Genomic DNA, 17,328 nt, shown 5'->3' with positions numbered 1-17,328 from the left:
AACGTGGAATGCTTGAGAATGTTTTGCACGTGACTTCACATAGAGTGAAGGCTTTTCTAAGCCTCGAATCTAGTACCCTTAAACGCGAGAATTTGTAAGGTCAGCATCACACGAGAGCTCCAATGTCCACCACGCAGTCACTGCAAGCGTTTTCCCCTCTTCCACGTGCGCTACATTTAGTAAAAAAAAAAAAGAGTTGATCATTGTGTATGTGTGTGTGTCTCTCTCTCCGACTTCCCCGGTGCAGAAGCCCCCGAAGGAGTGTGCCTGTACACGCACCAGTACGAAGTTAACGACGAAGGCAGGGAAGTCCCGGTCGAAGTGCACCGCCAGAACGTGTCTTTCTATGAGGTACGTCCGCACAACCTTTCGTAATTCCACAGTTCCTTATTGAATTGAATGATTAATTTACCATTCGTGCAGATTGATTACGCTGATCCTCTTGTCGACTGATAAGTCGCCTGAATAATTCATTCACAGAATTTCACAGCCGAAAGTAACTCTGGGGATATGATAGGTGCCATCAACGATGGCTTCGGAATAATTTTGACCGCACGAGGTTCTTAAACACGTATGGTATTCCGAGTATAGAGGGTTTTTAGCATTTTGCCCGCTATGAGCTGTGCGGCCACAGTCGGGAACACAAGCGGGCACCTCGCGGCTAAAGCGTTGATATCCGCAAATTGTGAACCTTCGCGGTGGGTAATATGACACGGACAGGACAATAAGTAATAGATGAAACATAAAATCAAATTAATATAGAAGAGCAAGAAAAAAACCAAAAGAAGAGAAATCAAGAAAGAAACAGGCCCACGAAAAAAGTACCTGAGGAGGCTGCCTCTGACGGTTCGGAACGCTTGTTAAAACGTTAAGACTGACGACGGCGCTAGGCGTGTAACTTAAACACACAGTGAGCACCGCTCAGGACGAAATACCTGAAGAAACGCCTCATGAATGCGAAGCATATAAAGTGCACGCTGTTAAAAGAATAGAATGGGAAACACCTGAGTTAGCGCCGGTATCGCCTGGCAGCAGTATCTATACATGCGCTCAGGCACTGCTGACGACTGCAAAAGTTCCTTGTACACTCCATCGACTGTTTCGTTAGAAATACGTTTTTTTTTTTCACCAACGTTGCTTGTTTTTCTTTTTCGCCGCGAAATGCGAAAGCTTGTAGTTTTGCTTTGATGTACAGAGTCGATCACACTTGTCTAGGGCGCTTGAGTGGTGAGCTTCGAAACAAATGAAGTGAAATCTTATCGCAGCTGCTCTCTTAGGGGCAATGTGCTTTGTGCCTGTGCGGGTCGCATGTCTATTCGACTGCGCACGAAGTCAAGTATTAATCAGTGAAATTGAATATCTGCCTGAGAATCTTGCTTGATTTCCTCCGCCCAGCACCGCTCGGGTGCTCTAGACAATTGCGATAGATTCTGTACATGATATGATCATTTTTTTGTCGTGCAGGCTAATAGTGGTTGGAAGGACGGTCTGTGCCGAAACTGCTCGTGCGATGGTTCCGGATCTCAGTTCATGGCGCGATGCACGCACGAGACCTGCTACGAGAGCGCCGAGCTGCCCGACGACAAGGTTGGTTTGCGTCGACGGGATGCTGATGATGATGTTTATGTTGTTGTAGATGATGGTGACGACGATAAGGGTCGAGCATCCACTTTGAAAACGGAGATGGCACATACCACCAAGCCTGTCTTCTTAAAACTTCCTGGTGCATGTTATCATTTAAACATATGTATACTCCATGCCAAATTATTTTTTTGATGGTGCTTACAGCGCACTCATACTACCGGAAAAAAAAAGGACAGGCAGAGTGAAAGATCGCGGAATTCCAAATAACACTTATTTTCATGAAAGCGTGCACATATAGTATGGTAGAAATGAACAAGGCAAGGGAGAGCGGCTAATATTATAAGTCAACTGTCATGTTTGAAGCACGTGCCTACCATTAACTTGAACCCGGAAAGATATTCAAATTCGTGTTTTGACAGCGCAACGGAAGGTCAGCTAACACACACATCACTCAACTTATTCATCAAACCAGCCTAGATCATTTCACGAGTAAGCTGGTTACTGTACATTGCCCCCACTTTTCATTCATTAAAGTGAGGCGTGCATCCGCGGACATGGCAGTGTTCTTTCATTCTGCTTGTTTATTTTTTTCCTCATTGTATGCCTGCGCTGTGAACACATAAAAATACAGTTACCAATCTCCAAAACCCTTGAACTGCTTTACCCAGTGTAAAAAGTTTACTTTATTGCGCGTTATCCCTTCCTTAGTGCCGCCAGCATTCCAGCTGTTCTTCCGTCTTCAAATCGACAGTTTGCTTGCGTTGCCTCAGTCAAGCCTACTGCATCTACATTTATCGCTGGATAGATGTTTTGATATTCTGTGTATCAGTGTGCCATCTTGTTGAAATAACGCAAACTTTCCTTCAAAAGTATGACACCTGTGCTCTGAGAAGGGGAGGAAACACTTCACCTTAATTGCTTTCTTTCTGCGGCCGCTACTCTGCCTGACTCACGTGCAGCGTAAATGAAACTTGGCCGACCCACAATGTTTTTATTCAAAAGGTCAGCAATTAAAATGAAAATACGTCGCAGTTCTCGCTTTGTCACAAAGTTCGGCTTAGTTTAGATGTACGTAAAATATAAGCATGCTTGTGTATTCCTCCAGGAACCAGTATTTGGGGTTGTCCCTAGTGCAGTATACTATACTGCAGGGAAATCTTCGCCGAGTTCTGACCTTCAAATGAAGGCACCACATTTGCTCTTGCAACATTTACTTGAACATCTGTATGGGCAAATAAGTTAGAAGTTAAAAGGCGTAAATTGGTTTTGGCAAATACGCCAAAAAGAAATACAGAATTAGGATGAAAGATGGACAAAGCGACAAAAATGCGACCCATAGGCATATTATCCGAGTCTCCACACTGTGAGGTGTGCAATGTGACTGAGACTATAGGTCATGTGCTTTGTGACTGCCCTAAGTTTGTGGAAGAGCGTGATAGGTTGGTCAAGGACCTTACGCGTCTCGACAGCGCACCGTTGTCGGAGGATGTTATTTTAGGCTCTTGGCCAGACGCTCAGTCTAGTTTCAAGGCTATCAAGGCATTACTGAACTTTTTAAAAATTACGGGCCTGGACTGCAGACTTTGAGCATGCCAAACTGCTTGCCATATGTGCTACATCTTCCTTCTATCGTCATCGTCACCCATCATGCACCTCTTTCTTCCCTCTTTCTTTCCCTCTTCCCCTTCCCCCAATGCCGAGTAGCTGGCTAGAGGAATATACCTCAGGCCGACCTCTCGGCATTTCGTGTCATTAAACTTCTTTCTCTCTAAGTGCATGTCAACTTACCCTTCACGCGTAAATTAATTTATCAGTTAGCCTAGCCACTTAATCATATTCATAATTACCTCATTGTACTGGTCCAAGTACCCTCGTAATCATAGATGAGCTTGATACTATGTCACTCTCCCTATGTTTCTCCTCAAATAAAAGGTGATTTTTTATTACCGGCAGCAGCTACATAATTAATGATATTGTTGTTAGTTCAAAATGACTTGAGGGCAAAGAAAAAGAAGCAAGGGATGAGGGGGGGGGGGTGGAGGGGTGGAGGCGAAGGAATGCGTGCATACATTTCACAGCAGGATATCTCGAGTATCCACGCACTTTGTTTCCTGTTCCCTTTTCTTCCTTTTGTTGCTTTAAGTTCAAAATTTTTATGACGTCTGTAAATAAATGTGTTATTTATAGGTTGCATCGTTGCGCAGCTATACTGTTTCAGATTCTAGAAAAATCGTCACTATGTTCATGTATAAGTGCGCACTGGAAACCAATTTAGCTGCAATTAAATTCGTCGAATATGATAAATTTTAGATTCGCTCATACTTGTGGCCTGCTGCGAGTCGGGAAGTAAGTAAATGTGACAATTATATATTCATTTCGACAACTAGATTCTCCAGAGCAAGCTGCTGCCAGACGGCATCTAGTATCATAGAAATCTTGCTTGGGCGAAAATAATGTTCAGATTTATTTCTCATTTCTTTTCGCTCTTCGCACTTCCTCGTTAGTTACAGCAGCACACCCGCTTGTATTATCTCGAGAATCTCGATGGATCATAAGGTGCGAAAAGATTCTAGTGATAGGAAACGTTACATTAGACTAGGTTTGGGCTCATAAGTTCCATTTGAACACAATGTCTCGTCTGGTCACATAGGTCTAGCCTTGGGCAGAAGTTCTGTTTGCACACCAGCCAGTACGTATGCGCACGTGTACACGTAACTCTTGATTTTATGCGCTCTCTTGGGTCTCGTGCGGTTCAGATGCTTGCCACTGTTTGAAAAATAAAGACCAATTGACGTTGTGAAGGAAAATGGTAATGACAAAGTTGATATGAAACTTTTTCAAGCACATTTCCGTACTCCGTAGGTTGTATAGCCAACAGCCAAGCCGAGCTAAAGGCTCTTTATTCAGGAGTGGCACGTGAACGAAATGTCGTGCATCGTTAGGCGGTCCAATTTGAAGCCTGCGCACCCGTTCAGTTCCACTTTTTTCGAATGAGATCAGAAATCAGAAAGCACGCAAGTCGCGCCTTGCAAACTCCTAAAGCTAGTTGCTAGTTCAAGGGTTCCCAAACTGCTTGAGAAACCTGCTAAATACAGCGTGTTATCTATAAACGTAGTTCAACCTGTAAATTTTATTACGCCTGCCTAGTATATCAATGAATAAGGGGCATTAAGAAGACAAAGCTTTTCTTCGTAATGAAGGCAGTAAACCACAGACAACAAATAGTGATAACCGTTCTCTCTTAGTATCAATGAACTGCAGAAGTAGAATACCCTGTAGTTTAAAATCTGCTCTGATGTTATAAAAATAATTAGAAACGGTGTAACACCTTACTCATATTGTGTAACTTGGAGCTTGTAACAACCAATACTCAAGCACATGCTGCCACAGCCATACTTTTCTTGATGTAGCATGTGTTTAACAGTAGTCATTGCTGAAGATGAAATTTGCACAGTTGTGTACCTTTTGAAACAGTGGTGAGAGCAGTTCTCACTAGAACTGGTGCACAGTTGATAGCAAAATTGGCTACACCTAAGGCACAACCACACAAGAACAAATTGACAGAACAAGCGCTAGCGCAAGCCCTGGTCCAATCAATGTGTCCTGGTCTGGTTGTGCTTTTAGTCGCAGGCAATTATTTTAACAGGGCAGGGACTCCGTGTTATGAACTCTTTATTGCATATATTTGTGGAGATCTTGTTTATACAACGTGTACACGTCTTTAAGAAGTAGGTAATGTGAAGCGCGGTAACCTTTGACCATTAGTATAGATTGCAGTGATCTTCTTTTAAGATTAAGAAGGAGAAACAGCCTTCTTGAGTGCTGTAAGTATCATATCGCCGGAGTAAAGAAGCGAACATACTCCAGAAAACCAAGAAAGGTCCCCATAATCATAGAACACTCCCTCGCGCTAACCGACGCAACAAATTTTGTGTCCCTACTTATTGTTCATCCCCCGTGTATTGTTCACCCAGGACTACTACTTGACTGTGGTAGACGTGCCTCTGCGCTGCTGCCCCACCATCGTTCGGCTTTTCTGCAAGGACGACTACGGCAACATACGCGAGGTAAGTACGAGCTTCGTGTCTTCAGTGAGAGATACAACGGCGATTGCGCATAACTGCACTTCGGCAAAACAGGACTGCATTCTCGACAACAATAAGTGCACACCAAGGAAACGTTTGGCAAACTTTGCTCCTTCATCTGCCATCTTATTTGTCTCTAATACTTCTGAGGAAAAAAAAATTAGGTAGATCTCACTTCCAAGGGCGAACGAGAATGTTCAGGAGCAGGTGATGTTATTGGAGGAAATTTTCTTCTCCGCTATATTCGAGCTTCCTACAAAGGAATACAAAGGAACAGGCCTTCACTTGTTATATAGAAGGCTGAAATGTTTCACGTTGCCTTTTGATCAGGGATCACAAAGGCTTGAAGCAACAAGTAAGCCCTACTCTTTGTGCAGAGATGGATTGGCTCGATATGTGAAGGGGCGAGTGCCAGTGTTGTAAAAATAAACAGCACATTCATTCAAGCAGGACAACTGCCAAAATTTTAGAACTCAGAGGTGATTTTGCACAACCAATACGGGTGTGCTCGACAAAGCAAGAACCAGAAATGCAAAGCGGTAGTGGATAAACAAAGCTTTCTTGCCGATTATTTGGCATATTGGACAGACTAACTACAATCAACTTTCGCCAAAGAAGATTGCTGTGGCCTTGTGTTAATGTTTATAAATTGTCCACTCTATCATGTTTCATTTATATTGCCGCAAAATATTATTTATAGGTAAAGTTCTTATTAAGTAATCTCATGAAGCCGCGCATCAATTGGTTATCTGAAACAAGCGGCACAGTTTGAAGAAAGTAACTGCACGTTCCCCATGTGTGAAATACATAGAAAGGAATCTAAATCTTAGACTCCTTCGCTTGTGTCAATTATTAGCAAATAAACGCTTTCGTGAATGATGCTTTCTTTTAATATTTTTGTGTCACTTCCTCACCTTTTGTCTGCGCAAGGAAAGAGATAATGTTTCCGAAAGGAATTTGAACCTGAAGAAATGTTGTAAGATGACTAAGTCATAGCCCTTTATGAAACGGTTTCTGCTTAATATTTCAGAATCAGAAAGTTCATTTTTCATCCTTGTGCAAACAAGAACTTCCTCTGCAAATAAAAGAATCGCCAGCGAAATATTCTTCCTCGGTTGTCGAATGGCAATGGACATAATTATGTAGCCCACATACATGGATGGAAACAGCTAACGTATGCAAACCTCTTCAGGGTGTCAAACTGAGCAATTTGTATACGCGACTCAATATATAAGTAAGGGGAATTCCTAGCACGCTATGCACTCGCAAGAAAGCCAAAATTAAAATAAATATTCTCGTATGACAGAGCCGAGTGCGTACGTTTCCTTGTGGGGGAAGGATTACAGTGCTACGTTTGCTACTCAAGTTTCTCGAGAGCATGCAGTCAATGTCACTTCAACCACCTTTTTTTTTCCTTTTCGCTTATGCGCGCTAGTTGTATTTATATGTGCCTTGCTACGATATACAGGTAAAAATGCTCATGGCTTAGATAATACCGGCTAAGTTCACCTAAAAGGTAATAACACAATTGCGCACTTCACCACCTGGCCACAAAATCGCTTTTACCGTGAAACTGCTACTGTAACAGCAGTTCATGGTTTAGGCATTGCAATTTTGCGCAGCCCGGTGACGTGTGGCAGTCTCGCGAGGACCCTTGCCAGTCACACGTATGCGAGAGAACCGCCGCGGGAGAAGTGCACAAGGTTCTTCGCTCCATCGTCTGTCCCAAGTGTCCAGAGGTGAGTCATCTGTGTGTGCGCTGGGTTGAACCAAAGCTGGCCTTAGCGTCCTGGCAATCGCGTAAACGTTGCTTGGTGCTGATCAGTCAAAAGCAGGATGACACCGATTCACTCTGAAATGTGCGACAATTGGACAGACAATATTAGGGTACCAATATGCAGCTGTATAGACTTCCTCTTCCACAAAAAAAAAAACCCCCGAGAAGATCAATCTACAATTGCGCTCAAGAGGCACAACTATCAAATCTAAATTGAATTCGCTCTAATTATGGTCGCGTATTACATCAGCGCACCTGTTGCGGATAAACATTTATTCTACTCAATCATTTGCAGCAGCCGATCGACTCAAGTGATTTGTGACACGAGCTCCTCAAGACAACATGTGTATGCCATGCGCAAAGTCAGTCAATTCAGGAGCTATCATTCACCACTCAGCTAAAGCGTAACCCTGCGTTTCGTTGCCGCCAGCGCATTAAACGTCCCCTTCCCATGTTTTGTTTTTTTTAAGCATGTTTTTACGATGAGCTGTTTCTCGTGATTTCGCACGTGCGACTTCCCAAGCATGACAATTGACCATTCGGACATTTTGTGTATGAAATTTCTTACTGTTCTGAGGGGTTGAACTTTCCTGCGAGACCAATGCTGAGTATTTCATGGCTGCCAACTTTTCTTTGTATTTTTTATTGAAGCAAAAGTTTAACTTTAAAACATACTTTCCTGTGACAGTCCCTAACTTGTTTCATATTGTTTTCAACAATGCAAGCTAGATAACTCTACGCAAAGAATGACTGTCAGCTTTAGGCGCCTTGTATGTGCTAGAATCAGAAGCTCGAAAATCGTTCCATGTGCAACGGGAATACGAAGTATGCAGCATGGTGTTTGCATTTCTGAAAAACGCAGGGGATGTTTAAGCCGTGCAAAATAGTCGATCGGCGGTCGCTAACGATACCCCATGGTTTCTGGCACTTCAGAATTCACAGGAAATTGCCCCGGCTCCGGGCGAGTGCTGTTCCCGCTGCCAGGTAGTGGCATGTGACGAAGCCGGCACGCTGCACCCGGTAGGCACTCGGTGGAACTCGACCATCTATCCGTGCTACGTCGCTTCGTGCGAGCAGCAGGGTGACAGCGTACGCACTGTCTACAACAGCCCGTCCTGCCCTCCTGTGCCCAAACGCTGCCCTAAGGTGAGCAGGATGCAACCTACTTCAGCCATAGGTCTGCAGAACAGACGGACATTCACTCGCCAACAGTTTTCTAGCCTATGTGTTCGCTCATATTCACGTGCACTTCCATTTGTCGACACTCATTCACGGTGCTACTGATGTTCACTCACGCTCATAGTCGCTACAATTAACACTTATTGGCAGCCACTCGCGCTCACACTCCCAGCAAATTCCAGTCAATGGCACTCAGTCACATGCATACCCAAGAATACTCATACTGACGGACGGTCACTGATCATTCGTCCACTCACTCACCAGCACTGACTTTCGTTCGTGCTCTCGTTGAGCAACACTCCCTCCTGTTCCCACTCACATTCATTCGCACCCTTCGACACTCACTAACTCTCGATCACACGCATATAAAATGAGTGCAGAGTTAGTACGATGATGAAGAAATTGCGGTCACTGACCAAGTCAAGTTAAAAATAGCACTGAGACGTTTCGACGAACTTTCATCGAACTCTTGGCTAGAGTTAGTACGAGCCATTGTACTCGTAAGTATGCAGGCCTATTGTTTCAGCCTCCTTTCTAATATAATAAAAACAGTGCTGATATCGTTGTTGCTACATCTTATGCCATGCTCAGTTATCCCACTGCAGATAAGATGGATGAAGAAATGCATGTCAGGTGGGCCTGCAAGCGATATCAAACACTTTCTGTGGTCGTACCCAATCTACTTTGGTGAAACCTTCTTGAAAATCCATAGATGAAATACGTTACAAAGGCATGCCTGCAACACCTTGTGTTTCCGGATGGATGTGCCTTAGCCCGAAAGGAAACTTCACGTTTTTTTCTTGCGATTCTCAGACAAACTCATTTGCTGGACAGGTGGTAAACACTACAATTACACTGCAAGAGGCACTCAGAGATAGCAATTGCCGGCCTTGATTGCGAGGCTAATGCATTGTAGGCAACAGCGCACTAACGGATGGAGAACAGACGGAAGAGACATACACATCGTCTGCTAGTAGTGAACGTCCCAGTTCTTGTCAGTTTACAGAAGCGGCATTAGGCTCAGTGAGGGCTCGGGAGTGAGACAATCTAGAAATTCCGAGAGCTCTCTTGCGAGACAAGCTTGACTGGGACACAGTTTGTGTGCTATGCTCAATGTCAATCGATTAAGGCGCTATCATTGGTCACTCAGCTAAAGCTTGACAACGACTTTCGTTGCAGCCAGCGCATTAAACATCCCCTTCCCACATCTTGCCCTTTTAAGCATGTTTTGTATTTCTATGGCAGAAGGAGAGCTGACAGCTGTCATTCTGCCATGGAATGTTACAAGCATTCGCCTTGAATGAGACAGTGAGCTGTGAAAACATATATTTAGGCCAATTTGTTTGTAATGGCTAGCGAACGGTGCCAGAAAATCCCATGGACAACCACTTTGTGATCCGTAGTGGGACAAGGAACGACACATCAAGATGGTTACAAGGCGCTTGTCCTTCGTGTTTCCTGTTTGCAAGCCGAGGCAGTTATACGATGTCAAAGATTTGAGAGGCCATCGCCTCCTTGTCTCTCCCGCCACACTCTCCACGTATATGCACTTATTCACAGCAAAGACGTTTTATTTAATTATAGAAAATAACGCAGATTTTATTTCTGGATTTGCAGGACATGGTCGTATGGGATGAAAATCACTGCTGCCAAAAATGCAACATTACTACTGGTAAGATATGACCCCTGTTTCTCTCACGTACTTCTAAATAAATGGTGCCTGCTCATGAACACGAGGAGTATTTCATCATGAGAACACTTCAAATAATTTATCCATGCGCAAGGAGTTTGCTCACTAGTTCCGTTGGATTGGATTTGAGGTGCCGGAATTTAGGGGGGACAACAACAATGGAAAGATGTGTTTCCTCTTCTCATGCATCGAATTCATTATACATGCCTGTAGCTGTAGCAATGGGTGAAACTGCTCGTCGTAATTGCCCAAGCAGGCGCAAATGGCACCAGGAGTCATTAAATCACGTACTCGCGTTTTTCACTGCCTAATTTACTTCCCAGTAGATGCTAATCCTTGATAAAGGATGAAAAGTGTTATCGTATGTTCTGTCCACTTTATGTTGAAACTCGATTTTTTTTACTAAACACCAGTGCACCAAGAGACCGTGTACAGAGCCATTCACCAGAACCATCCATTGACACTGTAGGCTCATCGGACTCTGATGAATCTATGCAGTAGAACCGCTGTACTGCAAAGCATCAACAGTTTGCTTTTCAAAATAACGCGTAGTCACACCACTATGGTAGCTTTTGACGTTGAACAAGGTAAAATACCGAAACCAAATTACAATGTATAATTACACGTCATGTTGCCTTCTGTGGTAGCACAGAACCGTTATACAATGCGTCAAAGAGACGCATAAAAGATTTATGTCTAGGCAACTAGTAAGTCATCATTTGAACCATTCTTTGTGCAGTGTCCGAAGAAGTCTGCTCGCCTGCACCCATGGACCTTCAGCAAACCCTCAGAAAATTCACTTACCGCCATCAAAAGTGGGGACTTTGCATCAACACAGAGCCAGTTCAAGGAGCGATGGAGTGTGCCGGAAACTGCGAGTCACATGCTTATTTTGCAACCGGTAGGTATTGCCCCTAATGCCTATTGTAACTTTTATGCATTATCTGCTCATGCAGGAGAAGTTGTAGTATAATTATCGATCTTGGTCAAGACGAAAAAGGTATAATCTAGCTAAGCCACTCGTCCTACCTCACTCTTTGCTCTTGATGTTTTACGAGGCCAAGTTTCATACTGAAAGCAGTGCAGAAAACATGTACGTGCTAGACTCAAGCGCTTGTTCGGGATTCTCACTCCTGTTTTTGGCATTGTTCTTAGAGCAAAACCTAATCGATTAGCCCAAGCCAACATCTGACTGTCAAAATTACCTTAAGAGGAAGGTTTAGCTCGGAGCCAACTACGATTTTCCTATTCAAATGTGTGGAAAATGCAGAAATTTATCCTATGAGACAACCGCTGAACCGATTTAAATGACATTTGCTGCACGTAAAGGAAAAAATGAAATTCTAGGGACTCCAAGAAGCCTAATTTAAATAGTATATCGCAATTTTTTTACAAAGCTTTCGTAAGTCCATAAGTTTCCAAAAAAAATTTTAAACGAGAAGCTTACAAATCCTTAACTCTGCACCAAAAACAGTTTTTTCAGTTCTGTTAACTGCATCCGTTATACGCTCTCTATTGGACAGACTTTATGTATAAATTTACTGGCTACATACATTTTTGACAGTGTTTACGACGGTCTTCAAAAGGTCCTACTTACCATTTAGGACGAAACGTGAACAAGGTGATTGCAGGAGCCAACGTTTCGACAAGTGGACTTGTCTTCTTCAAGGCGACGTACGCTTTACTGTGGCGAGGAAAGCGTACGTCGCCTTGAAGAAAACAAGTCCACTTGTCGAAACGTTGGCTCCTGCATTCACCTTGTTCATGCTTTACTCATTGTCTTGCATTTCCATCTCCCGCTTTCCCCGTACTTACCATTTAGTGGCATATTTCAGAACAGTGCATAATACATCAAGTTTTTCCATCGTAGATGTTTTATTAGGTGCAGTTTAAATAATTCTTATATAGCTTTTATTGCTAAGTTGCAGAGTTGTAACTTGATATTAGATTTTTTGTAATTTTGCAATTATTGAACCTCTGTTATAAAAGTTGACAGCTTCAATAAATAATCTGTTTTCTGCAGTCACAAGATTCGAAGGTTTTCATTTAAATGCAGTAAACCTCATCAAAATTGGTGTAGGGGTTGCTGAGAAAAATGATTTCTCATTGCTCTCGTAATTAGATAGGAGCTTCCGAGCTAAAGCTTCGTCTTAATCTTCACTTATAGCGTTCAGAGCTAAGCTACTTTCGGAGCACTTGGCTATGTCAGCTATAAAGAACGGCAAACTCCATTAGCATCCACTAGTGCCTGAAATATACGTATCAGCTTATGTTTACATGTGAACATAATACACTTATTAGAAGAATAGGAGTGGGTTTCTTGGTAGCCTACTGATCACTGGCGCCTGTTCAACAGCATGCACTTCCTTGTCTGATGTTTCTTAAGTGGCTGTTTGTAGTTATGTGCACCTTCCGGTGTGCACACGTTGCCCACTTCCCATTTTACGATCTGTGTAGTCTCCTTTCCCTTAGAACCCGTGTGCGGTAGCAGACCGCAAGACCACCCTGCAGTTCTCATCCTTTCGTTCTACCTCTGCGTCCCAGCAGCGCGGTGCATGTGAAGCTTCCATGAGTATCTTTGGCTTTACGCTATAGCAAAAGTACTTGTAAGACAAATGAGAACAGCATGACATAACTTGAATGAATGAACAAATATTTTTATTACGTTTTCTGCTAAACTAAGTATGCTGTTCACACAGTCAGGATGGCTGCTTCAAGTCGTATTGTTACCATGGAGAGTATCTCTCATCACACAGGATAGTACACGGCAATATAGCAGATGAGATGGATGAATGAAAACGTGCCTTCAAAAAATAAATAGGCCGAGTAAAATATTCCACAATAAATGAGCTACAGGAGAGCCTATTTTTTACACATGTAAAGTAGGTGCTGTCAACTTTTCTTACCCTTCATTCGTCACTGGAGGTTACCAATTTCCAAGCACAGTAGGCTGCCTAGACTGTCGCAATCCAAACGCATAGCCTGAACTACGTTCAAGCATATTTAATGTTTCCTGCTTATTTGCTAAAGTACGCACACAGCAGTGACACATAGTAAACACCAGTCAAAACAATTTAAAAGTCCGTCACCTACTTCTGCTCAAGTCCTCGTCTTCATTATTTTGTATGAAATGCAGAAACTATTCGCTGATAGCTCCAATACAAGTCTGCTGAGTGCATTTTTAAATCTTTACAACTGTGCGAAGAAATATATTATAGAAATAGTAACTACCTAGACATCTATAATGAAATTAGTTTTTGCTATACAGAGCAAATATCACAAGATCTACCCAGGTCAGCTTCAGCGTTCGAATACACACAAAACTGGTCAGTAGGAAACCAGAGCGCTGCAACGAAGAAGCGATAAGAAGGAAAAGAGCACATGCACGCGCTTATACGCGAGCTTGTATGCCTTGTTTTACTTCTTCGTGTTCAGATGTAGCAGTGCCCTAGTTTCTCAACGAGAAGCCATCTTATCTGTCCTAATAGTGAAACACTCGGCTACTCTTACAGGCAGTGCAGACGAGCTTCACTCCGACTGCAAGTGTTGCAAGCCTTCCAGCTGGAGTACGGTGAAGATAGAACTCAGATGTCAGAACGGGAGAAAGCTGGCGGGAACGTTCAACCAGCCTATTGCATGCTCCTGTGCGCCTTGCGTGCCATATACAAGAGAGCGAGAAGACCTCCCTGGCAATCATCGTTTTCTAGGCGTCAAGGTTCCCTTAACAAACACAAGTATATATAAAACAATGCAAGGGGATCAGCCATCTCCGGATCAGGAGGCGAAAAAACCAAATATTGAAGCTGAAGCGAAGCCATATAATCCCCAAAATAATGTTCCCATTGCTCAAAAGCCATTCAGTCCCGAAGAGGCAGAAGAAAACCCAATCAAGTTCGAACCAATCAGCCAAGTTGTTCAAGATATCTCCAAACCGGAAGACATACCAGCATCAAGCCTTCCAAATACGGTAGAACCAATTGTTCAAGAGCCTTTCAGGCCTGAAGACGTCTCAGAACCACCAAAGAGATTTGAGCCGATCAGCCAAGTCGGTCAAAAGCCGTACAGACCAGAAGCTGAACAAGAACCGAATCCCAAAAACTTAGGAGATCCTACAACCCAGGAGCCATTAAGACCAGATTACGCGACAGAACTGCAAAATAGGCCCGAGTCCACTAACCAAATACAACAGGAACCTTATACAGCTGAATACTTGCCAGAACCAACATCCGGGAATCCACTAGGACCAATCGAGCAGAAACCGCTGAGGCCAGAAGACGTGACGGAACAGCCAAAGCAGCCCGAGTCTAACAACCAAATTGTGCAAGAACCATACAGGCCTGAAGACGTTCCGCTACCAACACCAGCGAAACCGGAAGGACTGATCACCCAGGAGCCATCTAGGCCAGAAGTCCCGACAGAACAGCCAAAGAGCCCTGAGCCTATGAGCCAAATTGTGCAAGAACCATACAGGCGTGAAGACGTCCCGGAACCAACACCAGCAAAACCCACCGGGCCAATCGCACAGGAACCATTCAGACCAGGAGACATGACGGAACAGCCAGAGGGGCCTGAGCCTATCAGCGAAATTGTACAAGAACCATACAGGCCTGAAGACGTCCCGGAACCAACACCAGCAAAACCTACCGGGCCAATCGCACAGGAACCATTCAGGCCAGAATACATGACAGAACAGCCAAAAGAACCCGAGTCTAACAACCAAATTGTGCAAGAACCATACAGGCCTGAAGACGCTCCGCAACCAACACCAGCGAAACCGGAAGGACTGATCACCCAGCAGCCATCTTGGCCAGAAGTCATGACAGAACAGCCACGGAGTCCTGAGCTTATGAGCCAAATTGTACAAGAACCATACAGGCCTGGAGACGTCCCGGAACAACCACCAGCAAAACCAGCCATTCCAATCATACAGGAACCATTCAAGCCAGAAGACGTGACGGAACAGCCAAAGAAGCCTGAGTCTATCAGCCAAATTGTACAAGAGCCATACAGACCTGAAGATGTTTCAGAGCCAACACCAGCGAAACCACTAAGACCAATCGCACAGGAGGCGTTCAAACCAGAAGACGTAACGGAGCAGCCAAAGGGGCCTGAGCCTATCAGCCAAACCGTACAAGAGCCATACAGGCCTGAAGATGTTTCAGAGCAAACACCAGCAAAACCGGCCGTTCCAATCGCACAGGAACCATTCAAGCCAGAAGACGGAACGGAACAAACACCAGCAAAACCGGCCGTTCCAATAGCACAGGAACCGTTCAAGCCAGAAGACGTGACGGAACAGCCAGGAGGGCCTGAGCCTGTCAGCCAAATCGTACAAGAGCCATACAGGCCTGAAGATATTTCAGAGTCAACACCGGTGAAACCACTAGGACCAATCGCACAGGAACCGTTCAGGCCAGAAGACGTGACGGAACAAACACCAGCAAAACCGGCCGCTCCAATCACGCAGGAACCATTCGAGCCAGAAGTGACGGAACAGCCAAAAGGGCCTGAGCCTATCAGCCAAATCGTACAAGAGCCATACAGGCCTGAAGACATTTCAGAGCCACCACCGGCGAAACCACTAGGACCAATCGCACAGGAACCGTTCAGGCCAGAAGACGTAACGGAACAGCCCAAGGGGCTGCAGCCTATCAGCCCAATTGTGCAAGAACTTTACAGGCCTGAAATTGTTCCAGAACCAATAGCAGCGAAAACGGAAGGACCGATTGCGCAGGAACCATCCAGGCCAGAAGACATGACGGAACAGCCGAAGTGGCTAGAACCTATCAGCCAAATTCTGCAAGAACCTTACAGGTCCGAGGATGTTCCGGAATCAACACCAGCGAAATCTGCAAGGCCTATCGTCCAGGAACCATTCAAGCCTGATGATGAGCTTCCCAGGCCGCCTCAACCATTCAGTCAAGTTGTCCAAGAACCCTACCACCCAGAGGATGCGCCACGGCGCAACTTGTCAAAGTCAGAACTGCCGATTGCTCAAGAGCCTTCAATTCCAGAAGTCCTCAAGGAACAAGCTCGACGACCAGGGTCAATGAGCCAGATATCACAAGAACCGTACAGGCCAGAGGACGTTGTGGAACAACAGCCACAGAGTCCGTTTTTTCCTATAAGTCAAGAATCATATAGACCAGAAGACATAGCAGAACCTAAGTCTTTCAGTTCATTTGGCCCAATTGCCCAACAGCCGTACAGACCAGAAGATGCCGCAGAACCTTTTGACTTTGGACTCAGTCAGTTTAGTGGGCACGAGGCACCTGTTGCACCAGGACGTGCTGGACAGACAGATCAGTTTGCTCCCGGACACCGAAAAAAGGCACGAGGAGGATCTAAAAGAAGCAAGGACAGGTATAGAAAACCCCTCCGTGATATCTAGAGCTGCATTCTCTTTGAAACAACTTCCGCATCTCATGATAACTTCTGAGCATAATCAAAACACAAACTTGCCTGCATTGTTTTTTACCATGAAGTGAATATGCCCAACAAGAAATAAAGTGTTTTTCTCATGTCTGTGCTATCACTCTGGTACGGAGTCATTTTATTGCGATAGCAATTATATGGTCACGGTAACGGTAGGTGAACTGTTTCTGTTGACGTGAGGGCTCATATATATATATATATATATATATATATATATATATATATATATATATATATATGTGTGTGTGTGTGTGTGTGTGTGTGTGTGTGTGTGTGTGTGTGTGTGTGTGTGTGTGTGTGTGTTTACATAATAAAATAACTAAACCTAAATAAAGTCTGACGATCACTTTCCAACACAAGATCTTTAGCGCAGACGCCCGATATTTTTATCGTTAGATCACAGACGCTTGTTTTTCTTCTTCAATACAGCATACAAATTATCAGCAAGAACATACCTCACTAAGCTTCAAGGTTAGCGTCGAAGCTTCCAGCTAAACGTTCCACGTGTCTGTCATATGTTTTAAGCCGGAAGCCTTTAATGGCTCATTGACAAGGTCAACTGCCGTTTAGTAGAAGCT

General features: G+C 44.2%; 1 protein-coding gene across 1 annotated transcript in view; it reads left to right on the top strand.

Annotated features, from left to right (window-relative positions):
- LOC139061451 (SCO-spondin-like) overlaps positions 1-16,847 on the top strand; it is a 195,330-nt gene extending 178,483 nt beyond the window's left edge. Inside the window, exons 70-77 of the mRNA XM_070541441.1 lie at positions 248-351; positions 1,465-1,587; positions 5,559-5,651; positions 7,292-7,408; positions 8,380-8,592; positions 10,243-10,297; positions 11,055-11,216; positions 13,828-16,847. Of these exons, the coding sequence (XP_070397542.1) occupies positions 248-351; positions 1,465-1,587; positions 5,559-5,651; positions 7,292-7,408; positions 8,380-8,592; positions 10,243-10,297; positions 11,055-11,216; positions 13,828-16,706 (3,746 nt within the window). The 3' untranslated portion in view covers positions 16,707-16,847. The remainder of the gene's footprint in view (positions 1-247; positions 352-1,464; positions 1,588-5,558; positions 5,652-7,291; positions 7,409-8,379; positions 8,593-10,242; positions 10,298-11,054; positions 11,217-13,827) is intronic.
- The last annotated feature ends 481 nt before the right edge of the window (positions 16,848-17,328 follow it).

Source organism: Dermacentor albipictus, chromosome 6 (assembly GCF_038994185.2).
Source record: "Dermacentor albipictus isolate Rhodes 1998 colony chromosome 6, USDA_Dalb.pri_finalv2, whole genome shotgun sequence".
Classification (NCBI taxonomy): Eukaryota; Metazoa; Arthropoda; class Arachnida; order Ixodida; family Ixodidae; genus Dermacentor; species Dermacentor albipictus.
Note: the sequence above shows the minus strand (reverse complement) of the source record. Positions and strands in the feature narration are given on the sequence as shown.